At 39.7% G+C, this 12,994-nt stretch overlaps 1 protein-coding gene across 1 annotated transcript in view; it reads left to right on the forward strand.

Annotated features, from left to right (window-relative positions):
- LOC309558695 (cyclic nucleotide-binding domain-containing protein 2-like) overlaps positions 1-12,994 on the forward strand; it is a gene marked incomplete at both ends in the record, with an annotated part of 51,794 nt that overhangs the window by 21,660 nt on the left and 17,140 nt on the right. Inside the window, 3 exons of the mRNA XM_082261753.1 lie at positions 1,257-1,395; positions 6,817-7,009; positions 11,951-12,113. Of these exons, the coding sequence (XP_082117879.1) occupies positions 1,257-1,395; positions 6,817-7,009; positions 11,951-12,113 (495 nt within the window). The remainder of the gene's footprint in view (positions 1-1,256; positions 1,396-6,816; positions 7,010-11,950; positions 12,114-12,994) is intronic.

Below are 12,994 nucleotides of genomic sequence, written 5' to 3' on the forward strand. Positions count from 1 at the left end.
AATAGGGAAGCCTGTCGGACAGTGGAGGAAACCCAGCCAATGACACACAGGCTTTTGTGGCTGTCCCAGTGGTTTGGCACAAGAGTGGTGCATCCTGGGATAGGTCGTAAAAGCCAAGGGCATTGTGACAGGGGGTCTTTGGGCCGGAAGCCAGGTTCCAGGAGGAGAGTGACGGCTGTCTCTCCTCCAGTCAGTGTGGAAAGTGGTCACAGGCAGTCGGCCTAGTGGACCAGATGTGTGGTGCTGAGTGAGGACGTCCAGAGGATACTAGGGGTAGGGTTAATACCAGCGCTATGGAGTTTCAGTACCCTGATTGGACTAGGATAAACAATGTGATGTAAGCTGCCACCAACCTACCTCTGAGGTAGTGAAAAGTGAAAAAGTGCAAGGTTGTTGGGGTCGGCGCTATCACTCTAAAGATATTTCAAAAATAAAAAATGTGTACTGTGCGTATTGGTGAAAGATAAAATACATAAAACCATACGTCTTTAGTAAAGTGCATATAGTGCATATAGTGCGTTTGCCATTTAGATGCAAGGTGCTTAGTGCTGATTTAAAACATCAATAAAGTGCATAAGCTGTGTTTAGTGTACCATATCATATGCCACAATATACATAGAAGGTGCTGAGTGCTGGTATTTGCATTAAACCACGTGAGTGATTATGTGCCTTTAAATAATGAACATGGGGCTTGTGGATCTCCACCAAGTGCACCGCTGCTTACCGCACATTTAAGGCAGATGATTCAACCACTCTTCGGTCACTGAAACACAAGAGAAGCCTCCATTGCGTAGTATATGTTGGTTATATCAAAGCAAGTTAGCATCCACTCACATTTAGGGAGTTCACTATCAGCATAAGGTGTTCGCCGAGTTGCTTCCGCGTTCCAACGGCTCAAACCACCGTTACCGGAAGTGACGTATTGACGTAACAAACCACGCCCTAAGCGTTTCGTCATACGACATCATCTGGAGCGATCTAGTGTGCCCTCTGCATGGTGGTGGAGTTTGTACTTTGGGTGTCACTTGAAGGACTTTAAATTTACTTTGCGCACAAGAACAACTGAGGATACCGTATTTTCTTTTTATTTAACACAGGGACTTTCATTTATTGGGTATTTTCACATTTCACTGAAAAGTTCCATTCATTATTTATGGGCTTCATGGTGATTTAATATGGTAGCAATATTTTTTCTATCTTTATTTTCATCACTGATTCTTTAAACAAGCGTTATTTTTCTTGTCTACTGTACCCAGATCTCTGGACATCTTTTCTCACTGGCTTCCTGAGCACATTACAAACATTTCAGAAAACTGCCAAGTTAGAGAATACCACTACGGCCACCTGATCACTCAGGATACCAGGGAAAGGCGCTGCATTGTATTCATTACTGAGGTAAGTACAGGCAGGTTAATAGCATTCAGCACATGTACATTTATCTAACAATTTTCTTTTTCATTTATCTAACTTACCCCTGTGGTGGTACTGATCAGTACATTGCTCACCATCTGCCTAAGGATGGATGCAAAGCTTAGAAAGGTCCTACAGTACAACATTAATAGTTCAAGCTCTATGGCTTTCAAATTTTCTTTCAATAGTAACAGAGGGTAAATTGAATATGTACATACAGTATATGCATAGTTAAAAAATGTCTCTGATTTCGAGGGACAGTTCCTGATTTGGAAGTCCCTTTTTCCCCCTCATTTTTCTCTATGTAGGTGTAAATTAAATGCACTATTTATCTTTCAAAAAGTGTTTACAGTGCTAAACCTTTCATCCAATTTCTAAATTGCTTCATTTGTAAATTTCAAAAGCCAGTATAAAGGAATAGTAGTGGTAAAAAAAGCTCTTGTGGGTTAAACTAATCTTTTTTTCTTTTGTATAATTCTCCTTAAAGCTGGCATGGCAGGGGGGTGTCCTATGCCTACCTACTCTTTCTTATAGATGTCCCTTGTACCCATCTCAAAAAGTTGGGAGGAATGTATATGACACACATTCAACTATCAAGAAGGTCCATTGTGTCAATATACAAAGTCTATTCATGAACCCATTAATAAAACAGAGTTGTACAATGAAAAATGTCTTCAGCCATTTGACAGGAGTTAACAACTTTTAAATTTGGTGACAGACAGGTAAGGGAAGGTGCAAGAAGGGTAGAAAAGGGAAGTGGGGGGAGTCTATAACTGAGTACCTTGGGGTTGCCCAGCATATTGACCCAGGTCATGGAAACGGTGGTGTCTCAGAGATTATTCAGGCAATGGCCATCAATTCAATGCAAGTTGATTCAAGAGCTAATGTATAACACTGAATCCCACACCGAGAGCAATTCAGACACATCTTTGAATTTAAGCGGTATTAAACCCAAAAGCAAACATTTTATTATATTGCAGCTTACCAATTCTTAGATGTAATGGCTGCAGTTGTTTTCTTTTTTAGCCTTTCTTTTATTTTCACCTAGTGAACTGACCAGTAAATCTGTTGTTTTTAACAGGACAAGCTCTCCAAGAAATGTATTAGGTAGAAGTTTTGAGACAAACCATTTACCACTGATACCGAGTATTTTCACGAGTACTCGTACCTTTGAAAATACCCAGGTTACCCGAAACTGATACTTTGCAGTGCAATTTGCATCCATACAAAATGAATGAGCCCAAATCGCACTAAAAAGAATTGCATTCAATTTGTACAGGAATGTGGTGTAATCCTTGTCCAAATCGCATGCGGTCTCCCGCATTGCTCCTGTGTAAATCAAGTCTGAAATCACTATGACAAACCTGGGTTCACTCAGGAATGGTGAGGAAACCGCATGTTATTTGGACAGGAAAGGAAACAGCATTTCTGTTCAAATCGCATGCGATTCTTTACACTGTGATATGCGCCCATTCATTTTGTATAGATGCAGATCACACTGCAAAGTATTAGTACTTAGTATCGGTGAGTACTTGACTGAAAGTATCAGTACTCAGTATCAGTGCATCCCTACTTACAATGATCAGCTTTTTTTTATTCAAGTAAAACCTTTATCGCAAAAGTAAAAAAAAAAACTGTTGCTGTAACTGCTTGTGTAGCAGAGGTTTGTGAGTAATCTAAATCTGCAAAGCGCTGTGCAAACTGTTGACGCTATATAAATCCTGTACAATAAAAACAATATAATAATACATCTAAAACACACCTCCCCCCGAATCAACTGTGATTCTGTGCCCCTGTGCTCCTTTATCCAGTATGAGGGCACGCTACAGGAGATGTGTTACTGGCCAGATCATCAGGGGAAAATGGAGGGGAAGAAAGCCTAAAAAAAAAAAAAAAAAAATGCAGCCACCACATTTTCAGACTGGTAAGATGCAATATATTACACGTTTGGTTTTGGGTTTAATGCGGCTTTAAAAAGACAACCTCCTTCTATCTAATCTTTAGTATTCAGAGATGTTTCAGTTAACATAAATGATTTCCTATTTGCTATTTTCCACACATTGTTTTTCACTTTTACACATTTTACCTTATAAACAATTTAATTTAATAATACATGTATAAATACATGGATGACTGGGGACAAAGAGAAGGCATATTTGCTAAGTACCTTCTTCAGCTTTGTGTATACAAAGGAGCATGGGGGAGCTCATGTCCATAATGGGGATGGTAGTGACACAGCTCCCAGGGATCCACTATGGCTCAAAATTTATATGGTCCAGAAATATTTAGACAGAATAAAGGTGAAAAAAGCACCTGGACCAGATGGCATCCACCCATGGATCCTAAAAGAATTGAGCTCTTTCATTTAAAAGCCATTGTTTCTAATTTTTAGAGACTCTTTAAAGACTGGCATAGTAACACTGGATTGGCATAAGGCCAATGTGGTGCCTATATTCCAAAAGGGATCAAAGTCTTTACCAAGTAACTATAGACCTGTTAGTTTAACTTCTATAGTCGGGAAGATGTTGGAGAGTTTAATAAAAGACCACATAGATGAGTTCTTGCTGGAAAAAATATTTTAAGTAACAGACAGCATGGATTCATGATAGAAGTAGTCAGACAAATCTGCTTTATTTTCACGAGGAGGTAAGTAAAACCTTGGACAGAGAGGAGGCTGTGGACATAGTATATTTCGATTTTGCCAAAGAGTTTGACACAGTTACCCACACACGGCTAATGTGTAAGGTGAAGTCTACAGGCTTGAAAGATCAGTTTGTAAATGGATAGAAAACTGGCTAAAAGAAAGAATTCAGAGAGTAGTGGTTAATGATTCTTACTCTGAACGGTCTAAGGTTATCAGTGGTGTACCCCAATGTTCAGTGTTGGGGCAATATATTTATAAATGATATAGGGTCTGGGTACCATTTCGGTGTTTGTAGATGACACCAAGCTATGCAGTGGAATAACTTCCTTACAGGATGTCTCCAACTTACAAGTCAACCTCAATGCACTGTTTTATTGGGCAACTATGTGGCAAATGAGGTTTAATATTGATAAATGTAAAGTTATGCACTTTGGGACTAAAAATATGCATGTGTCATACATTCTAAGGGGAGTACAACTGGGTGAGTCAACAGTGGAGAAGGATCTGGGTGTTCTGGTAGATCATAAGCTTAATAATAGCATACAATGCCAACCTGCAGTTTCCAAAATCCTTTCTTGTATTATGAGAGGCATGGACTTCAGAGAGAGAGAGATATAATTTTTCCCCTGTATAAATCATTAGTAAGACCTCATCTGGAATATGCAGTTTCGTTTTGGGCACCAGTTCATAAAATGGATATTGAGGAACTGGAGAAAGTGCAGGGAAGGGCAACCAAACTGATAAGGATCTCAGCTATGAGGAAAGATTAGAGGAACTGAATTTATTCTCTTTTGAGAAGAGGAAATGAAGGGGGGATATTATCAACATGTATAAATACATAAGTGGTCCAGATAGTGAACTTGGGTTTAAGATATTCACTTTAAGGTCATCACAGAGGACAAGGGCACACTCTTGAAAATGTGAAAATGGGAAATGTGAAAATGTGGAATAGACTCTCTCAAGAGCTGGTTCTGGCCAGCTCAGTAGATTGTTTTAAGAAAGGCCTGGATTATTTCCTAGATACACATAATATAACTGAATACTAACATTTATAGGTAAAGTTGATTCAGTGAATATATGATTGCCTCTTGGGGATCAGAAAACATTTTTCCCCCGCTGGAGCAAATTGGATCATGCTTTGAGTTTTTTTGCCTTCCTTTGGATCAACTGTGGGTATAGGATTGTGTGTATATATAGGATTGTGTGTATTTGTTTGTATATATTCAATTGGTTGAACTAGATAGACTTGTGTCTTTTTGCAGCCAGACTAACTACTGTATATAACTATTTAGCAATTATCAGACCTAATTTAGCTAAAAGCCCCCTTTGCTGTCCAAAGGCCTGGCTTTAACTATTAGTGAACAGTCAGAAGTGCTTGCATAATGTGTTTTATGCCAGATTTTCCTCCAAACAGGAACATGAGTCACGTGAGCCTGTTTAGGGCAGGGAAAGGGAATGTGCATACTGTATTAGCCAGAAACCTATTTGTCTCTGAGGAAACAATAATTATTCTGCAAGATTTTTTTTTGGAATTTCTTTATTTATATTAGAGGAATAAGGCATACATAGCAGTTGAGAGCAATTGTGTAAAACAGACTTGTACGACTAGTGATACAGAAACATTTCAGAATGCATGTGAACAAATAAGGTAATCAAGTAAGTATCAAACAAGCGGTCCTGTGAACTGAGTATAGTGCGGGGGGAGCAGAGCTCCCGACCATAAGCAGTTAATATACACCGTCTGGAGTTTGACGTATCAAGGAACATGGGAAATGCTGGTAGAGTGGGATAGCTCCGGGACTAAGTCCCGCATCCACCGGCATCTGTCAAGTGGCTGGTATATGGGAGCAGGGAAGCATGTCCCAGAGGACACGGGGATGTATAGCATTTTCCAAGTGGCAGATCAACTGCCAGCATGCCCAAGGGGAAAGGAGGTATTTTATGCCCTAGAGTCAGGCGTAGAGTAGAGAAAGAGTGCAAGATTTTTTTTAACTGTCTGATCTCCTCATCTGCAATTGAAGAAGCTTTGCTAATGTTCAGCAGACTTCTAGTTGGGCTGTCAGAAAACATTAGAAGCCTATGTAGCTTCTTGTTAAACAACACCATGGCATTTCTCTTGGTGAATGCTTGACAATCACTACCCAGTTGCTACGACAAATGTCTATAAAATGCTTGTTAAATGCTATGGAAATTCAATCGGTTTTACATTAACGCCACTTGTTTTATGTGTGAATCCAGCCTTAAAATTTGTCTTTCTAAAAGTATAACTAAAGGCAAAACTTTTTTGAATAGGGTGGAGAGGGATTAAAATGTATGTCAGTTTTTATTGCTGTCTGTACCCCTGTTAAGAATATTCACCCTCTCTATTTGTCCTGTTACTGTTGTCATTAAAAGTCAAAGTAAAAGAAAATCCCAAATTTTGGGTTGTCCCCAGAAAAGTAATAGAAAGGAAATCTTCCAATGTGGACACTAGTTCTGGTGACCAGGGGGTCCCCAAGTAATTCCCTTAATTTGCAGGGATTTTCTCTCACTTCCTGTTTGGAAGGGAAATCTCAGCAATGGGATACAGATAGCGGAAAAAAATTTTATAACCCTCTCTTGCTTTATCCAAAATGAAAAAAAAAAGTTTTTCCTATAGTTCTACTTTAACTGTTTTCAATCTAGTTAAACCCAAGCATATTTAAAAATATCAAAAAAATGCAGTTATGTATTCATTCAAAATTGAAATTTTAAATGCAGCTGTTTAAGTATATGTGCAGCAGGATACGTATTCAATTCAGATTCTGCTGCTTACCATGAACATCCTGGCAGGAGAAGAGAGCACAATGACCAGAGGAATGAAGTCATTGGTTCCCAGTATTAAATTTATTGACCAACCTGCAGGAAACAGAGCATTTTGTGCAATTAATATAACCAAGTTATACTGCTGCAGCACAGCTCAGGATCTGCTGTCAGGTCTGGCAAGAATGCTTGTACAGTCCTCTTCTATTTTTTTTGGGGGGGGGGGGGGTAGGGGTGTTATGAAAAATGGCCCTCCCCAAACAGGATACTGCACTAAACTTGTAGGTAAATAAGAGAACCAGAGCCTTTGCTAAGTGGAAGAGGTTTGATAATAAAGTTGGCAGTGCCTCCACCCAGGACAGGATCTAATCAAAGTATTTGGGAGCTGAGGAACTACTGCAGTAAGCATATAAAATTAACCAAAAGTATATAGATGCACACTAGTATGGAATTTTTTTTCGAACTTCATAAAATAAAAAATTAATAATAGTACATACATTCAATGTACAAACAGGTATTTTCAGCAAAGAGTCCAGATGGAATCCTGCACATACTGTATACCCGGGTGGATATACAGTAGTTGTTATTAGAGATAACTCCAGAGGAGGAGCATCTCTGACCTTGAACCAGCCTGGAACGCAGCTTTTCACCAGGAGAAACTGCAGTGTGGCACTCTAACTCAGAGTTGCCTATCTTTTCTGCCTCTTAGTTCCTAACAGTTTCTAATATATCATCTAACTGGACCACTACCAGAAGTGGCTGTTGGATGCCTAACCTGGCTCTAGCCTGTGCAAATTACTTTGCCCTAAGCTAAAACTAGCTATAGATCCTACACCAGAAGAGACTGGGTTAGCTAAAAACAGAACAGCTGTATATAAACTCTATTGCAATAAACAGGGCAACCTACCAATATACTGGAAGGTGACCACTACACACAGACAGTAGCACAGACCTAGCTTTCTGGCAATGTGCATGTAAAATAATAACAATTGGACAGAGATAAGCCTATCCCAAGGATTTAGATACACACCTAAGAAGCTATGGGAAACTGCAGTTAACTATTAGAACATAGTATACCTGCCTAACAGTTTCTGTTTCCTAAGTTTGTAAGGCTCCATTCTGGGGTTTTCAACCCAGCCTGACAGAGACAGGAAGTGCATACATAATTAACTGTGTAAAATTACGAGCACGGGTATTTACATGGATAGAAATTCGAGGGCAGCAGATCCACATGCCAAGCTGAACTGAATTATAAATTCCTTTCTGTAACCTTATACATAGTTAAACTTTGTACTTAACTGGTTGCCCAGAATTCTGCTTTATCCTGGTTATCTTCTTGCATTGTCTGTACTCCCTGTAAAAGCTGCCAGATACCAAGCAATCCCTTTCTAGTGCTGGGGGGCTACTAGCCACCTATTAATTTGATGCAGTTCTTGTATCTACTCCAAATAACCATCTTTACCTGTTACTGGCATACGCTATAGTTTTAAATACAACACAACACCAGAATTGGTGCTGACTCCTTGGTCAAACAACCTTTTATAGATATCATTACCATAATCTTTTTTTAACAAAAAACAAAATTCCTTCAGAAAAATGTGTTCAAGTGACGATGATAACATATCATATAGAAAAGATACTTTTGGGTACAGAAGATAAACCTCCTGATATGTTTTTGTTTCCATTCACAGGGCAAATGTGAAGTATTAGGGCTTGTGAAATTGATTGAGTGTCCATCTTATCATAGGTGGCTGCTTGCTTCTCGGCATACATCCCTTCCACAGAAACTCAGTATGTACTTTATTTAAATGAATCTATTGCTGTGTTTTTTTTTTTTAAAGAAGATTAGAGTGCAGGTGGACATAATCTAACCACCAGTGCTTCCCTGCTTCCCCGACCAAGATTATGGTGGAGGAAGTGCACTGCAGCTGGGTAATAAGGGAAAAACAATAGCAATTGAACAGATTGTCTAACTGGTCCAATTTTTGTTCCTCTAGATCTGTGGGTGCCCTATAGAAAGTTCCAAAATTATAGAGAAAAGAATAGAATAGAAAAAAATAGGTTAGACTAGAATAGAAAAAATAGAACAAATATCGCTGTCTTCCAAAATTCAAATCGATTTGAAAATAATAATTTTCAAATATTTTAAAATTTTTAATCAATTTGAAAATAACAAATATACGAAACTAATTCTGAAAAATGAATTATTCTAAAATAACAAATGTGATGAAACTAAATTATTAAATTAATGAACAAATTTGAAAAAAAATAAAAATCATTTTTTTGTTGCGCACATCTCTAGTTTCCAGGTTGATCGGCCAGGTATGGTATATGCATGTAGACGGGGCCATACATTGGGTACCTTGGACTAGGGAGGAAGTACCCACACAGTAACAAATAAACTTATTTTCATCACTGATATAAACAGTTCAGAGCATGTCCAGTTTCCCAGCATTTACAGTATATGTTACTAGACGATAACTTCTGTTAGCAAGGGTAATGTGCCTTCTAGGTATGAGTAGAGAGTATTCCTGCAGCCTGCACTGGTTCCTTGTCTCTGTAATACTCACTGGAATGTGTATAATGGAGAAGGAGCCTTCTCTAAATTATCCCTCTTCACCAGGAACCTGACCATGAGCTATTCACTGTCCCTCATGCAGGTTCTTCTCCCTATAATTCTATCACCAAAAGTGCACCAAAATTAAGTTTGGACCATTATTTTAAAAAGGGTTGCCTCACCCAAGATAGCCACCAGAGGTCTCCAGAGGTTGCAGTGTCCAATCACACAGCTGCTCCCTCTGAGACACCAAACGAGTCCACGAGGGGGCTATTTCCCCAACATACTCCACTCCATCTGTATAATAGTACATTGCCACCTTTTGGACGGAGGAATATCTGCATCTGCCTACATGTATAGTTACATTGGTCCAAGCTGAACCAATGTAACTATCTAAAAAAATCCCAAACCAAAAATGTCCTGGTTCGGACACATAAACGTGAGCAAAATGGATATACTACCAAAATTGTTATATACATTCTAAGCGGTCCCAGCGCCCCAGCTGGCAGGTTTTTTTTTTTGTCTATAACCAAAGCCACACGTACCTACATCTGCTGCCATAAAAAACCTGCAGTGCTATCCCTACCAAAAAAATAAAGGAATAGTGGCCCTTCCCCAGCTTTTTAATATCTTAATGCAGCCTCCCTGATTAGAGTAATAAATTGGTTTGACGGGAAAACCACTAAACTATGGATTTCTTCAGAAAATTACTTAGACACAGATCTTACCGCCTTACCATGGACAGATCCCAAGTGTAGGCTGCAGACTGCCTGCCTTTATTTACCTCTGCTACCTTATAGATTTTGGATATGTACATTACCAAGGGTTTACTTTCCTTCAGACTAAGCCCCATGACTCCACTTTATGGTTGCTATGCATTCCTCCCAGCATGTTATTGGTCCTAATTTCTCTTGGGTGAGAAATAAAAACCTTCTGTTTTTTGTCATACTCTTTAGACAGGCAAACTAGTCCCCCTTCCCCAGATGATACCAAAATTACAAAACCTTTCAAGAGCCTGGATTGAACACAGTCTGCGTAAGCATCATCTCGGGACTTTACCCCCCTTGAAGTCTTTGACTAGCCTTTACATGGACTTTGAGTCATTACTTTCCCGGTTCACCAGACCAGAACATCCACTTTCCCTAGTACAGTATATCAATTTTTGCTAACAGAAACCTTTCCAAATCCTCCACCACCTATAGCTAAATGGGAGAGTGAACTGAACACATCCCCTGAGGACATAGATGTGGGATAAGACACTGGCACTTACTTACAAAACTTACTTACTGATCTCCTCACTTGTTTAGGAACGTGACTACAGGATATTGTCGAGATGCTATTGATGCCGTACAATTTTACACAAGATAGACCCATCTATCCTGAATATGTGTTGGAGGGGACTACAGGTCATGGGAACTATGTCCCGCACCCTTCTGGGATAAGATACTAAAGCTCTATAAATAATTGGTAGGGGAAAAGTTTCCGAATGTGCCTCAAATTACTGTCTTATGCCTCGTACACACGCATCGATAATTGGCCGGGAATTTTCGGCCAACGTCCGATCGGCCGATTTTCGGCTTGTTAGTATGATGCTTCCGACAACCGACTCCGGCTTTTCGGCCGAAAAAAATCTGGTGTGCAGGCTATAAAATTTTTGTTGGCCGTCAACACAACGGCCGATTTTCCGTCAGTCAGTACAGATTTCGGCAGACAAAAATCTGATGAGCAAGACTGTGCATGCTCAGAGAAGAAAAAACACACGGAAAGTAAACCAGCACATGACCTCACTTCTGAAGTAGATTTTTGTTGGCCAAGAAAATTCGTGTGCAGTCTAGGCACATTCCAACCAACAAAACACCACTCTGGACAAAAGTCGGACGATCAGTCGGCCGATAATCCTTGCGTGTGTACGAGGCATTAGACTCGTCTTTAATGCCTCTCAAGTGCTCCCCCTTTAGGTGGAAGGGAAGTAACCAGGGATGTACAGGGATGTACACATGCCACAGCAGGATTTTTACTCCCTGCTACTACCACTAACGGCCGCGTTGCAACTGGGTGCAATGCAAGCAGTTTTGGCACGGTAGTCCAGCATTTAGGGGGTTAAAACAGGCAGTGAGAAAGCGAAAATTTTAACTTAAACCTATATAACTGCATGTGAAGAAAAAATGAGACTGAAAAGAAACAAAATAAAGGGTACATGCATTATGCATTAATCATGCTCTGTAATGGTGCATAAAGGCTACTTTATCACAAGAGGTACGTTTAGAAATATAATTAGTGCTTACATAAAAATCCTGGCATCAGACTAATGTAAGGTAATGGAATTTCTGCCAGGGCTTCTGTGTACTAACCTGTCAACCAAATTACAGGATTTTAATTGTATTATATAAAAAGTGAAGTGCTTTTTCAGTATGTAAGATCTGTTATTATACAACAATATGTTTGATATAAAGTATAAGTAATGAGAATAAATGTTTGTTTCAGATAATTCAGGCAGCCAGCTTGAACAGCAAGGCTTCATATGTCATTATAACTATGTTCACTGTTTTTTTATACAGGCCACACAACTCAGAAACACCCCAAAAGTGAACAGCCACTAAAGCCACCTTCTGTAAAGCCATCTTCTCAGCAGCCAAATGGCAGTGGCACTGATAAACTGCATGCTCATAAGTTTGCTGATTTGAAAGAAACTGTGCAGTTTTGCTGTTCTGAAAAGAAGAGGTAAGGGGTGGAGATCAAATATGTGTGTGAATGCCGCTCTAGGTTAGTCTCCCATCTCCACCTCCACTAACACACCCCGTTCATCGCGGATTCCAATGAGCAACAAAGACTTCTGGTTGGCCACACGTCCAGTAAAATCACCTTTATTTGAGCAAGTCCATGAAAACATGTCCAAACGCACAAATAGAGGGGAACAGCATCACCAGCTAACATGTTTTTATGCTCCCTTAACGCTTAGTCATAGCGCACTAAGGGTTGGAGATCCCCAACCAGATAGAGATAGACGTGTTTCACACTTTCAATTGGTCTACAGGTGTTTTTTTTTTACATTTAACCATTTGCCGACCAGCCGCCGTGTATTTACTGCGGCAAAGTGGTGCTAGTGCGCGAAACGGGGATTTCAATCAACGGGTCCAGTGGACCCGATGTCCGTCGGCAACCCACGATCATCCTGGGAGAGGCAGAACGGTGATCTGCCTATGTAAACAAGGCAGATCGCCATTCTGCAAGGGGGCAAGATGGAGATATTGTGTTTCTGCCAAGTTGGAGCCCGAATCTCTGTCTTCCCCCAGCCAGAGCAACCATTGTCATTAGTACAGTAACAGTCCATTTTTTTAAGCACTGATCACTGTATTAGCGTCATTGGTCCACAAAAAGTGTCAAAAGTGTCCGTTAGATGTGTGATTTGTCCTCTGCAATGTTGCAGTCCTGCTAAAAATTGCTGATCACCACCGTTACTAGAAAAACAAAATTAATAAATAAAATTCTATAAAAATATTGCATTGTTTATGGACGCTATAATTTTTGCATAAACCAATCAATATACACCTATTGGGGTTTTTTTTTTTTTTACCAAGAAATATGTAGCAGAATACAAATTG

Source organism: Pelophylax lessonae (assembly GCF_965119305.1).
Source record: "Pelophylax lessonae genome assembly, chromosome: 6".
In the NCBI taxonomy this organism is placed as follows: Eukaryota; Metazoa; Chordata; class Amphibia; order Anura; family Ranidae; genus Pelophylax; species Pelophylax lessonae.